A 14805-nucleotide genomic window follows, 5' to 3' on the forward strand; every position below is an offset into this window, starting at 1 on the left:
GTATCTAAATGTCCATTTTATGTTAAGGTCATGCTATTGCATTTATTCATATTAGAAAAAGGTGCAAGGAGCAGCATGTGTAATGCACTACAATGCATTAAACATATGGAGCATATCAGATATGACTGTGTTCCTGTCGCCGCTGTCGAATAGATCTCCATATTTTTTTTATCTTCCCTGTGTAGAGCCAGGGGCTTAGTTCAGCTATGGGTACGGGAAATTAGTATTTTGCTTGATTTTTTTATTTTTGGTGCTCATTGCTTTTCTGTTTTATCTATACACGAATCAAGTTTATAAAACAGCTGTTGAATGGATCATGGGCACGAATATTAATAAGCTCTTCATCCAATCACAATACAAAGGTAGCAACTAAAAAATGTTTTGCCCTTATTAGGTCTCAAGGTCAGGAAAAGAAGAGCAGTAGTCACAATTAATTATTCTGAGCATTAATATGAATTACCCCTTTGACCAATCATAATGCTACAGGAAACAGACCTGTCTAACAGCTATTTGGATCGAAGATAATGTGCCACACATGACAAGCATCCCTTTGAAAAACCTGCTCCTAGAGATGGAGAGAACTGAGGTTTTTGATTCTTTGGAGAAACTGCCTTCCTCTCTTGGCAGTCTTCAGTGTGGACATGTTCCTGGAAGACCAGGTGACAAGTTTTGAACTCCATACATTTTAAACTCTGAAACTAGATGATTTCTAAAGGGTTTTCCACATTAACCCAATGTGAAGAGGCCACAAAATATTCTGGTTTTGGCAGAGAACAGTTGACCACTACCACCTTTCTGTATCTACTGATTGTCTAAGAATCAAAAGCTGTGCTGGAAGAAGGGGATAAGAGAACTTATTCGAGTCCAGCCAATGCGCAAGTGAAACATATGTTGTAGAACATGTCCTCTTCTCTTCTCGGAAGCCGAGAGCACTGTTGTAATGCTTGCTGGTGCCATTGCACTCAAAGACTGTGAGGAATTCACCAGGCTGCATTGGCAGACTGTCACCAAAGGTAGGGAGGAACCAGTCCAGCAGGTACTTGCTGGTTTAGGGGTACTGAACCTCTGGTTCATATGAAATACCCTTTGGTTCCCAAATGTCTCAGGTTGTACATGGTCACATTTGATTTATGTATGAAGTTATTAAAGTTACATGTCAGCTTATTTACCAATAATACAGATTTCGATATTGGAAGTATCGACTTTTGGCCATTTAGAATATTGTATTTTGTGTATTTGGACAGGGACAAGAATTTTTCTGGGTCTTCCTACCATTAGCAAAAGTATTCATTGATCCACAGCTTACAATTATAAAAGATATTTTTGTTTTCATAATACAGCGATATTCACCAAGGGAATGTAATAAAAACACCTTTTTCACTACAATAAAACTTCCTTATCTTGTTTTGCTAATGGAGATTCTCAGGTGAAAGGCTCAGTAACTATGTATGTTCCTGATGTGTCTTATACCCCATTATTGTTGTTTTAAAAAGCTTGGTGATTGGACATTTCCTGTTTAAGTGTGCTTAAGTTTCACCACCTATCACTTTTAGCATGGAGGCTTTGCTATGTCCACAATGTTTCTACTCACAAGGCATTAATGTGGGACAACAAACACAGACAGTAGTTATAGACTTATTTAATAACCAAGGAAATCTTTTTTGAACGTTTTTCTAAATTATATTTACAACAATAATGCACATCATTTCTTGTTAACAGGTAAAGATCTGCTATTTTGAAAATGATTCTCATACAGACTTTGAATTTTTTGATACCACCCATGAAGTCTCAATTTCACAAATAAACATTTCTCAGACACAACTCCTAAATGGCCAGTATGCTTGAATAAGCTAAACTTCACTTTCGCCTATTTAAAAAATACATAAAGATTTAAATAATGTGAGATATTTTAATTATATATCTTTAATGCAAACCACTATCATTTGATTATATAATATAAATAAAAGATTCTCATGTGGTTGAACTGTTATTCCGGTTTGTTAATCTAAGATCTCAAAGTACCTATTTCTTAAGTATAATTTTCGTTACCGCTTTTATATTGGAATATATTCAATATTGTATGACCAAAATATATGCGTATTAATGTAACGTGTTATACTGTATGTGTGAGTAGAGTTCTAAGTGTCCGGACACATTTTTACAGCAGGTGCGGCCGGTAGTACCTGTGACGCATTGAAGGACACGTGTCGGGAAGGTGGGCGGGTTAGGTGAGTTTACCGGTACTTCCTCATTCTCACGGGTAGGCGGCCGTGGGGTTCGAGGTGTTGAGTGGGACTGTTACGAGTTGGGTGGGTGTAACATAATTAATTGGTTAATTTAATATTTTTCTGTATTTCTGATCGGTGAGGTTGTTGACAAGCTGTAAGCCGCGGAGGGCGTTCAGATATTCAGTTGTATGCTGTGTAAGCATCTTTACTTGAGTAATTGTCTCAGTAATTACTGTAGAAATCCCAGCAGCGCAACTTGAAGGCATATTGGCAAACTATAGAATGAGCTGCAGAAGTCAACTGCGAGACAGCCCAAGTCAACAACATTAAACTGTCACGGTACCGGAGACTTTTGCATCACGATTTGTTTTACAACAAGTCCAATGAAGACAGACAAGACTCCAAAGACCGCGTAGATGTTATTTTCATTTCAGGTTTTACCATCTCCAGACATGTGAACGCTTCAAGGTCATGTGATTAGACCTTCCAGTCATTCAGTATTTTAGTCATTTAATGTGTGCAACATTGAAATAGTATGAAATTGATTACTTTCCTTCTTTGTCAGTGAAGTGTGTGCCAGAATCTGTAGATCTTAAAACCTGGAACATATTGAATCCCTGAGTGATCTGTTTTGCCTGAAAACTGCTTTGACGTTTTAAGCGGAAAAAAAATGTTTCTTTGTAACTGTCATTTAGCGAGATCTTTGAACTGTAATTGTCATTCACATGCTTTTTTTTTAAAAAAGAGATCCTTTATTGATAAATACATTAGCACTCCTTTGAGTACCTGTAAGCAGGTGCATAGCATTACACTTTATTTTTGTTAGACATCTTTTTTAAAAAACATTTCCATCCAGGTGTGCAACTGAAAGGTACAGTAAATTCTTATTAAGAATTAAAAAAAATATATCCCTTTTTTACCTTTTTTAGGGCAAAGAAGACCTAGATCTAGCAGCAGAGAGAAAGGCTTCAGCTGATTGACAGCGAAACACAGAGCCTGCCAGGTGTGTTGATGTGGATCAGTTCTGTAGAGTGTTTGAAAGAACACTGCCCTGCTAGTCTTACTAGTCTCTGAGAGAGAGATTGAACTGCTTGTTTTTGAGGTGTGCCAATGAAAGTAAAACATGAGAGCAGATGCAGAACAAAGGTTTGTCCCTAAGACTGGATGATGGCTGAAGTGGACAAAAAACCTGATGATCTCCACCGACACTGACTTGAAAATGAACTGAAAACTTACAGCAACATCTGATGGGTTATTCCTTGTTTTGGGTGTGTGTGACCAAACCATCTGGGTTTATATGAACGAAATTTTGTGAGAAAAGTAAAACTGTCTACAGGATTACTGTTTCACCATACTTCTTGGCATACATTATCCTTACATTATCGTACCGTACATCTTGACTCAAATTATCCTCACATCTCCCATTCAGTGTCATGCTTTGAGATGTGTGTTTTTTTAATATAACTCGGTAGAAACACAAAAGCCTCTTCTGCAGTCATAATTTGTTTGATTTATTTTATGTTTGTGCTCATTTTGTCCTTTTAAAACAAAACATCATGTACAAGACAAAGCTACTGGAATGACAGACCTACATCTTTCCAGTTTATCCATTCCATTTAATATAAAATGTTGTTTAGTTTTCAACTAAAACTAAAATAGTTTTGATTTGTCAAACAGGTTTGCCCATTCCAGACACTCAGTTTCCCAAACCCTTCAAATTTGTTCATGTGGACATTTTTATGTTTCTGTGCGTTTTTGCTTCCTCTGTCAATGTTTTTTTCATGACTTACTGTAGCTCTTATGTAAAATCAAGGTTGCACTGAAGGCAACCTCTTCCTCTTCCTCTTTTTGTAATCGGCTTATTTGATTTTCTGTAAACTTGAGGCTGTGGGTTCACAAGCCCTCAGAAAGTAACTGGGCCCTGGACCGAAAATGTTTTGACGTAGAGGCATTTCAGTGCAACACTGCCTTCTACTGGATGGTCAGTGATTCATTTAGTGGTCTGGTGTGTCAGTAACAGCTTTACTCTCCTGGATATACAGTATGTTAGTCACACTCATGAGAAATGTGCCATTCCTTGTAAATCAGAGACTTTCTTGGAAGATAGTCGAAAATTCTAGGTTTAAGATAAAAAAGAAACATCTATTCTTAATCCAGAATCCTTTTAAATGTGTTTTTTTTTGTCATTTTTCGATCTGTTTAGTGGACATTTTGGTCAGAAAACCTGTTGTTTTTGCTTTTTTTGCGTTTGTTACTTTTTTTTCCTGTTCTAGATTTTTAAAAATTGCTCTCCCTAAACAAATATTCAGAAAACTTCCTGAGGTGTCAGCTCAGCTGTCATTTGCTCTCTGCGGGAGCCGAAGCGAGTTTTTTTTTCTGTGGCGGTATCCGAGCGCAGTGGTCACATTGCCAGCGCAATGCGAGCTCTAAGAATGACAGAATACAGTAGCTCCCCAGGCATCGGCTTCAAGTGAACACGTACTGTACACTGAGGTCTTATACACCAATGTAAAAATGTACCTATCATAGGGTTCCTCTTGTAACAGCCTTGGAAAAAAAACATAAAATGAATAAACTCACATTTTTGTCATTGGAATATATGTACAATTAAGAAATATTACCTTGCTGATACCAACGTACTGTAAGGAATCAGTTGTTTTACTGTACTGCCTTACAAATTATTCGCAGTTAGTGCTTCTCCTTGGCTCAATTAGTCATTTAGTCATTTTTTTTAATCTTATACACTTTTAACATGATACCTTTTTATGTAGTGAGTATGAAGAAGTCAAGGGCATAATCCTTTAATCCTGAAAACATATTTGATTTATTGTTTAACAAACTGCTGGAATGCATTTTGTAGAACACGCTTCACAGATAGCTCTTGTGCTTTGTATCATTTTAAAAGCTTTAAGATACAGGATATAAATTCACACAGCAGATTTTGAAACGTTTTCATATTTTGTAATAAAAAGGTAGCCTGTGAAATATCACGTAAATGAAAAATCTCTCATTCTTCATTGAAGTGATATGTCCCAGGCTTTTTTTATTATAACATATGAAAATCCTGATTCCTTCATAGGAATGACCGAGACTACTGTGAAGAACAGTGAATACATTACTTTATATGCGATTTGTTTTTAAAATATAATAAATATACTGATATTTGATAAAAAGGCTATTGTTAAAAAAAAGAGGTCTAGAGTACATTTTCTGTTTTAAGCAACAGGAAAGACAGTGGAAATAAAATACCTTTATTGTAAGCAGAAGCCACTGGTAATGAGTTTCAGGTCATGGCTGTTTCTCTGATCTGTGTAGTGGAGATGGCTGGTGTTGTCACTGTTCAGTGTTTTCCCCTTTGATGTTCAGCATCACTTGACAAACCTTAAGGAATATTTTCAGCTGATCGTTATCAGCACGCCAGTGGTCAGTCATACTAGCCTACAGTCTCTTTTTAAAAGTTCCCTCCCAGATGTTTAATGTCCTAAAAGCAATCTTCCACAGGCACCATTCAAAAAAAAAAATGTCCCATGTAAGGGTTTGCTATGGCAGATGGTGAGATTTTAGTTTCGTCCTAAAGACTTCAGAAAGCCATCATTATTACAGAAGAGCCCAGAAATGTTATTCTTCTTGTAAATCTCACATCCTTTGCAATTTTAGTTTTCTCTACCTCTTAACGCCTTAACTAGAACCACATGTTTAATATCAGATACAATCTATTTCATTGCCCAGAGATGCATTAGGAATGAATAGGAAAAGGTGATGAAGCTCATGTTTTGAAGTGACTTTGGAGATACTCTTTGAAGGTTTTGATTTAGAGAAAACATATTAAGTCAGTGTAAATTAGGCATTTTTTGTATTTGTATGGAAGTTAATTGGTTTTCTAAATTTATACTCCAGGCATAACTTAGAATTTATTTAATGTACTGCCATCATGAGCATTTATTGTGAGGAATATTTTGGAAACTAAGTGTTTGATCATCCTAATATAATAACTGTTACTGCTGTTGTGCGTAGCTTTTCAATGTCATACATTCTTTGAGATTCTACAAAGGCTAATACTTTTTCTCAAAAGTGTTTTAAATTTATGGTGGCTAAAGTAAAGTAATTTAAAATGTTAAGGAATTTAGCAGAAAATAGGTTTTAAATTTAGCTAAGCACAGCATGAAGAGAGAAAAGACACCAATGTTGACTTACAATAATAATTCACATGAATCACTTTCAGCAGCTAGGTTATGTGTGAGTTTAATTTTTTTATAAGTCAATTACTTATCTATTTTGACTTGTTTAGATTCCATACAAGCATAATTAAAAGGATTTAATTTGGCTTTGTTTAATGCTCTCGATTGGAGAAATGCCTTGAACAGAAAGATAATATCATGTTCTGAAGTGGACACAAGAAGGTTATGTGTTCTGACTTTTCAGGACATGAGACGTATCAGCCTGGTACTCACTGTTACCTGTGCTGCCCGTTGTGACTGAAAGCGAATCGAATTCCAGAGCTGGTCACAAAGGGAGAACTGTTTGGGAAAAGTCTCTCTCTCACAGCTGTTCGGAAGGCATGGTAACCTGAGCCCATGGACCTGTTCTGACTGCACGTGCAGCACCTCAATGTTTTCCTTCAGTAAAGCAGACTAACCTGCATGGAAAACCTCACCGAGAAACCTTTCAAATCAGCATGATGCGTATTCATACAACTTATAAGTGCGCGGTTTGGAGGCAGTTGTTCTTGTTGGGGAAAAGCTGCCTTCAATGTAGCTTCTGCGAGCAAACAACCCTTGTGTACTACTTTCCTTTAAAATGCCATTTGAAAAATGCTCTCGTTTTCATACAGTATTTCCACTTCTGTAGCTTATCCTTTAGTAGCCATTACATTGCTGTAACCATAAAATAGGTACTTGAAATGGAATCAGAAGGTTCCATCCTATTTTTATGAGAGATTTAAAAAAAATGAATTTGCTAGTAATTGCTAGTATGAGTAGTGGTTTTCTCCAAGCACCTTGAGACATTTTGCTATTTACTGTATATACTGAACATTGCGCATTAACTGTGAAGTCCGACAGTTGCATTTTCTATATTACTCAGTACTTCAGAATGACTAATCTAAAGATTAGATAGCAAAAATATATTTTTAATAGTCTAGCATGAGCTTCCGTGAAACTACCAAACTAGATTGTTGACTGATGCTCTATTGTAAATGATAAGAGAGAACATCCTAGATAAGAAACAAGAAGGTTTAGTCGAGATCACTAGTCGCGCTACATTTTCTTTCTGATCTTTGCACAACCTTTCAGATAGGCTGTATAATCTGCATAATGAAAATTCAAAGTTTGATAGTCACTTACTTATCGAGTACATTAACAATGAAAAGACACGGGGAATTCCTAGCAGTTGTGCAGTAGACGACAGTCCTGTTCCATTTAACCTGGTGTTTACTGCGTCTTTTCCCGCAAAGACGATCCTTCTCTCCACAAGCCCCAAAAACAAGCTTCAGTTTGCGCTGCGTGAAAGTATTTCTGCACAATAGATAAACTAATGCCTGCAGACTAAGAACAGAGAAAAAAAAAACACAAAACAAAACATTGCATGATAGTCTTTAAGCAGTTCCATCTGTCAAGCCGAAATTCTAGGCTAATAGCCCGTGGCGCTCCAGCCTGCAGTCCACTACCTGCCTTTGTCCTATTAAATCTCTGAGTTCCTCCAAAAAAAAAAAGAACAGAAACTTGCAGACCCAAGTGAACTGTGTGATGAAGCCCTAATTTAAACCGCCTCACTTTGATGTTGAGGAGTAGGTTCATTCGCAGACTTTTTTTTTTTAAAAGACAGCTCTGGGAGCAGATGACTCCTCATCTCCAGTTCACCTTGCCACGGGGTCTGCGAGAGATTGGTTCATTGTCAAGGAGATTTTTTTTTTACCCATGATTCCATATGGTATGGACTGGGCTACATGTTGCCCAACATGCCAGTGCAAATGTTTTCTCAATTAGGTGTCTTATCTCCGGTGAGTTAGCATCAGATGAAGCTTGCTGACAGCATAATGGCAGGGAAAACCTCCGAAGGCTCCATCAAATGGCAGCTCTGCTACGACATCTCGGCCAGGACCTGGTGGATGGTAAGTTGGCAGCTGTGGCGTTTTTTTTTTTCTTTTTCCTTTCCTGGCTTTCCCTCCCTCTTGCACAGAAAGTCCCAGGCTTTCACATTCATCGGGTTAACATCTGATTACTGTTTTTGTTTTTTATTGAATTCACAGTTGTTCTTAGGTGACAGTTCCACACTTGTCCCTCTGTGTCCTTTTTTTTTACAAAACAAAATTATCCAGTATTCAGAAAAGCATGTATATTGGTGTACTAAGTTGCTTAAAATAAAAAAAAGAATAACCGAGCGTGGGGTAGGAGGAAATTCTTACCTGTACTTTCTTAGGCAAAGTTTGTCAGAAAGAAAACAAGTTGTCAACTTTTTGTTTTCGCTCTCCAATGCAGGAGTAAACTCTGTATTTTCCACACCGTCTCGCTTCTCACACTGAAGAAAAGTCTCTCGCAGTCTGTCGGTGAAGGAAGGGGGCAGAAAGAAAAGCCTTGTTCCAATTTTGTTTAATCTGTTGTTTATACTGAGAGAGTTTGTGTGCTGCGCTCCCCTCCGCGCCAAGGCATGTGCTGCGCATCGCACAGTTTTTAATAGCTGTTTGAAGCTCCGTCTGCAATTTAAAACAAAAAAAAGGGGGCAGAAAAGTGTTTCCAATGGGCAGGAATCAAACCGGCGCAGATTAACTTCCTTGTCGTGGTCGGTGAGGCCAGACAACCTTTGACATTCCTGTTGTATGGGGAAAAGGAAAAAAGAGTAGCTGTTCGATTGACTGAAGAGTGAGAGGGAAGGATGCACAATAGTCTATTGTAGACAGCAGATACAAATGAGTCCTGTCGGGGAGGAAGAAAAGCTCAAAACCTAGCTGTGTTCATTAGCATGTTGTCCGTTAGGGACTGAATCGTTAGCTGAGCATTATTATTGGGGGGGGGGGGGGGCTGTAATTATTATTCTTGTTGCAAGCAGGTTCTTTGCCAGAACGACAGAAAATAGTTTTGTTGCCAAGGACAATGACTGCATTATTCTTCCCCTAACTGGACCGTGAACTTCGGGCTATTTCCCCATTCCTCCCCCCATGCGACAGCAGCACCAGACCTCTCCTCTGCTGTCGATATTAGTGCAGGCGAGAGAAAAGCAAGTCTCTTGTGTTCTTTCAGGAGCGCTGCAGAGTTGTTCCGTGGGCACCAAAAAAAGTGGCAAAAAAAGCCCATCTCGGGGTCTGTGTTGGAGAGGACGGAGCTGATGGAGTTAGTTTGGGAAGCGCAGGAAATGAGCAGCCTCTGTGAAGCTCCCCCGTAACTCTCCTGGGGTGTGAGAGCTGAGCGTGGAGGGTGGATATGTCCAGCGCACATCATCAAGAATCAGACACTCCGCTTTTCGGGGCTTATCTTGAAATGGAGAGTGACATTGGTGGGTTTGCTTCCTAATTGAGAAACTGTGGTTGACATTTTTTGTTTGTTTGTTTCTTACAAAACAACTAAAAGTAGTACAAGACAAATCTTATGTGATGCGTGCAAATTTCTCAGAACTGAAGGGGTGTGATTGCTTTAAAAATACTTAAAATGGTTAGCAGGAGAATAGCCAGCTAAAGCTGTGTTTTTTTTATACGTTTTTAGTTTGTTCCCAAGTTTTGTTCTTCACAAGAACTGCTAATTGCTTGACCTTGGTTTATCTTTCACCAGAGGAAGAGGTAATTTCTCAGAAGTACTGAAGAGCTTTTCAGTTTCTTTTAATGTGATTTTATATAATAACCCTTGTACTGATTAAAACTGTTTTTTTTTTTGTCAGCTAATATTAGGTCTTTTATTTTGTGCTTCTGTTACCATTTATACGCTACCATTTTATTAAACTAATAAGAGATATTCAGTCTTCTAACGTGATTACTAGTCACTGTTTAATTTATTTAAATATATAATCTTTGCATTTTCAAATTTTACATTTCATAATTTAATTCACTAATTAATTTAGTGAATTAAATTTAGTATGCAATTTAGTCTTCAATTTAGTATGCAGGCTGTAGTTTAAAGTTTCATAGGAATAAGGACAATGCTCTATTTCTTTTGAGAAGGATATTTATTTTGCTTGCATTTATTTATACAGAACTTATTGCAGAACATAATTCACTGAATTGGCTTGCAGATATGCAAATATAATTTTATTAGCATGTCGATTCATTTTGTCAGCTTTGAATAAATCAGTAAGTACAAATCAATTTTTCTACTTTGTTACTATTGCTGCTAGTGAATTCTTTGGGCATGCTCATATGATTATGCCTTGTGAAGGGCAGCTCTTTCTGCGTTGTAAAGCCTTTTTCAGATTCACTAAAGAGCGAACCATGGACTGACACATCACCAACAGCAATTTTCAGCTGTTCATTATTTGAAATCTCTTGAATTCATATACTGTATGTGAATGAGCTGTCTCAAGTTATTTTAGTGCCTTTCAAAAGAACTTTTTTTTGTTTTCAATTTTAGAAGTGCTGAATTTCAAAACCATGTTACCCAGTTAACCATGTATAGAAGTACTGAATTTCAGCACACGAAAGAAACATTAAACGTTCTGTGGAAAATGATGAATAAAAAGTTTTGTCTTGATTTGTCTAAGCTGTTGCCACTGTTAAACATAAAACATGCTGTTTAAGATAGCCTGGTTGTGTTGTCTGTGTTTTATAAAATATAGCATTTTTTATTTTAGTGTTTTTCTGCACTGAAATCCTTCAGAAAATAATTCTTGGTTATACAATTGAAACAGTAAGCTTAACATGGTTTGAAGTGTTGAAGTGTTTGTTTGTAAAGAATAAGAATGAGTAAGTTTGTGAATAATAAATATAACATTAGATATAATTGTTTGTTTTTGTTGAAGTAGTACAATGTATGTTTCTGGTCTTTAATATTTTGAAAGGGATCTTTATATAAATATAGATAAGCCAATAAATGTTTAGGTGTCTCAGACTGGATTTTAAATATTTTGCCTTCTTGCTGTTTAGATTAATTGAATTGAAGCCAATCTAGTGTATGAACAGAAACTGGCATCTTGCAACACAGCAGCATCTGAAAACACTAGTTACTTATTTATGATTATTAATCTTTAATGCTGCTGTTAACCATTAGTAAGCAACTCTACTTGTTGTTCCTTTTCTGTTTCAGAACTACTCAAAGTAGCTCAATGTTCTGTTGTTAGTGGAAGTGGAAACTGTTTTGCACTTTTCTTGATGGGATGTGCTCATTATAATTAGTCAATAATCCCGTCCTGTACTGCAATATTTGTGTGTTTATAATGGTACAGAAGGTTAAGTTGGGTAATAACTCAAAGAGGATTATTTGCTCAATAAAGGAGAGTGCTCTGAAATTATATCTAATGCATATCAGGGATAGTTACTTTCAGGATAGTTTTTCTGTCATCTCTCTTATGTCGGTGCGCTTAAATCTTTATGATTTCAGGACTCAGCTTAAAGAGGAGATGGCCTTTTCTTTGAAGTTTGTCCTTAATACCCGACAATTCTGTCAACTGAAACCATACATGCCCGGCTAGTGAATGAATCCTGAACTAGTCTCTACTAAAACAGTGTGCGTTCTCCTTCTGCAAGGGCTTCTCTCATTTTCACCATGAAGACCACCACTGACTTTATTATTTTTATTAATATTATTTCTTTCTTTATTAAAATCATTTTCTCGAGAAGAGGGAATTGCCTTTCAGTGCACAACTTGCCAGTCCTTGCCAGTTTATTTTTATGTGGGATACTTTATTCGATTTTTATTTAGCAACAGGGATCTGTTATGATCCTTTATTTTGTGCAGGTAATTCCCAAATAAAGCAACATCTCTGCTTGTGAAGAAATAATCAAGGGTGGTCTGATGAGCCGTACAGTTTGAATGTCTGTGTAGTTCTGTACAGACACGCTGTACAGTACATAGCATAGTCATTTCCCCTTATACTTAAGTGAACATGTTATTTAATGATGGGTGCCAGGAACTTTAGTAGTCTTGTTACAGTCAAAAACAAAGGAAACAACAAAACTAAGGCTTTGTATAAGTACCTGTCAGCAAAATTAATGTACTTTTATTATTTTTCTATACGTGGTCATGCCTTGATGTGTATTTCCTTATCTTCCAAAGTACAATGGGCTTTTGTGCACAGCTTGCTACAGCACGGCAATGGGAGATTAGATGGTGTACCAGAAGCTTTTCTGAAGCCTGGGACTGAACTGAAATTTGTTTAAAAGATTCCTCCAGTTGCAGGACTCCGTCAAAAAGGAGAAACCCTTTTCAGCTGTGTTATTTTTAGAAAGGTTGTTGTCTGGTCTCTGTTAGCTCAATTTTCTTCCAGAGACTGTGGGAGGAAAAAGGTGGACTGTTTTGGACAAGGTCAGGGTTTCTTTTGATTCTTCTGGCAAAGAACAACAGCAAGACTCAATGGCAACGAGAGGCTTCCTTTATGTGTTTTCAGAAAAAAAAACAAGTTCTGCAAACATGAGAAAAGGTCATTTCCCCACCACAGTCTGGAAATTGTTTTTCTTCTTTTTCTTTATTTCTAGAATACATATTGGGTGAAAACCAGCGCTGACAACTTCTGAAATGTGTAAATACAAAGCAAGTGAACTACAGTATATCACCACGGTGAAAGATTCTAAGAGCCCGTGCATCCCGTGTTTAGGAAAGAACGATTGAATTTTTCAAGAAGAAATAGTTATTTTGGAAGACACAGTTCACAAAATGAATGGAAGTGGCAATTCCACCATACAGATGATGAAAAATTCAAACCAAAACATATAGTTTGAGACACCCTTAAAGCAAATAAAGAAAAATACACAGAGGAACTGCACAGTCCTCATCGAAATAATAAACTACTGTTTTCTCACATTACAGACCTGCAGATTTACATGTTCAACTGGTATATTGCACTCTTTGTCTTGATCCATTTTTAAACTGTAAAAATAAGCAATAAAAGCATTTAAATAAATCCGATGTTTATGCAGCAGAATTTTAAAATGTTTAATCCCTTGAGAAAGCTGTATGATTGGAATGAAATGTGATTTTTATGTTTTTATTTGTCGCTACACAATCTTTTCTGCTGAAGATTATATTATTCTGTTTTCTCTCCACAGTATCACACAGTGAAAACAAGTTAAATGTAATTTTGGATTTATATCTGTTTAATCTACTTTCTGTCCTTTTATATTTTTAAAACAGAACTGGGATCTGTTTTTTTTCTCAGTTCCATATCATGCCTTAAGTTCTTTTCTTTTCAGTTTAAAATGATTTTGGCCAATGTCTTCATAGTGCTATTTAGACATATGGCAGATGTCTTCTCCCAGCACTATGAATTCCTTTCTCCATACTTCACCCTATCGCAGTCTCTTGCTGATCTGATCTTCTGTCTCACTATTGCATTGAAGACTTCATTTGCAGAGTGCTTCAGAGCTTCAAGACCACTCACTGCGTTCACTGCCATAACAATTAGAGCTCATACCTTAATGATGACATTTTCAATTATTTTCCTAGAAGAGTTTCACATGTTTTTCACACAAGCATTTAGTAAAAACTTTAAAGTGTTATGCTGGGGATTAAATATTTCTCAATCTTGTGACTGTGGGATTACCTTTTATCTTTCTCTTCAACATCTGGAAGGATGTTATTGGGCAGTACTCAGATTACCTACAGTATATTTAGAATGTGGATAAGCAGACAGCTGACAGTTTGGGTATCTTTGCGTAGGGAGTTTCAAGATGCTGATGATGCAAGGAAACACTAGTAACTGTGATCAAACAAGAAGGCATTATTGTTTAAAAAGTGAAAAAAATGATTTGGCATTCTTAAATAATTTCCCAAGTATTTATTTCAAAGGGTATGTCATTGCTTCGGTACATTAAAAAAATCTCCTTAATTTCCAAGTTTTCTGTTAACAAGAACTATATTTTTCTTTTCTTCCATTTCTTGTTTTCATGAACATGCAATGCGAGGCAAGGATACAAATGTGGATTGCATTTTTAGATGGGGGAATTCCACACAAGATTACAGGAGAACGTCTTTATTTGTTTACATAGTCCTGTGTGGACCCTCTCTTGTCCTGTTAAAGATGCCAAAGCTTATTTAACATGAGTACAGACAGGCCACTTGCATGGTGTTGTTGGACACTAATTATACAGAAGGGAAAGAAAATTGACATGATTTTACTTTTCTAAGAATGTACAATAGACGCACACAAAAACTACAAAAATAGACATTTAAATATTGTACAACTATTGGCACTTTTTACATTTTTAATAAGATGAAATATTACGTTTTTTCACTTTCAGAAATCCTGCCTTCATTCAGATGCTCTGCAGTTTTTTTTAAAAGCTGTTTTATTTGTAAACATTTCAGTAAATGTTTCAAATTTTACCTTCTTCTTTTGCATGCTTGAAACAGAGGACGTGACATCTGTTTCCTGCATTTTTCAGGCTATAGCTTTAAAAGTTCCTTAATTGCAAAAATGGGTGGGTTGTGTATGTGAACTAACA

The 14805-nt window shown here is 36.6% G+C and overlaps 1 protein-coding gene across 7 annotated transcripts in view; it reads left to right on the forward strand.

The window, feature by feature from the left end:
* Positions 1–2255: 2255 nt before the first annotated feature.
* nfia (nuclear factor I/A) overlaps positions 2256–14805 on the forward strand; it is a 300532-nt gene continuing 287982 nt past the window's right edge. For all 7 annotated transcript variants that reach the window (XM_015356145.2, XM_069194347.1, XM_015356146.2 and 4 more), the window contains exons 1-3: positions 2256–2309; positions 3158–3231; positions 8213–8337. In XM_015356145.2, the coding sequence (XP_015211631.1) occupies positions 8242–8337 (96 nt within the window). In that variant the 5' untranslated portion in view covers positions 2256–2309; positions 3158–3231; positions 8213–8241. The remainder of the gene's footprint in view (positions 2310–3157; positions 3232–8212; positions 8338–14805) is intronic.

This window comes from Lepisosteus oculatus, chromosome 9, assembly GCF_040954835.1.
Source record: "Lepisosteus oculatus isolate fLepOcu1 chromosome 9, fLepOcu1.hap2, whole genome shotgun sequence".
Classification (NCBI taxonomy): Eukaryota; Metazoa; Chordata; class Actinopteri; order Semionotiformes; family Lepisosteidae; genus Lepisosteus; species Lepisosteus oculatus.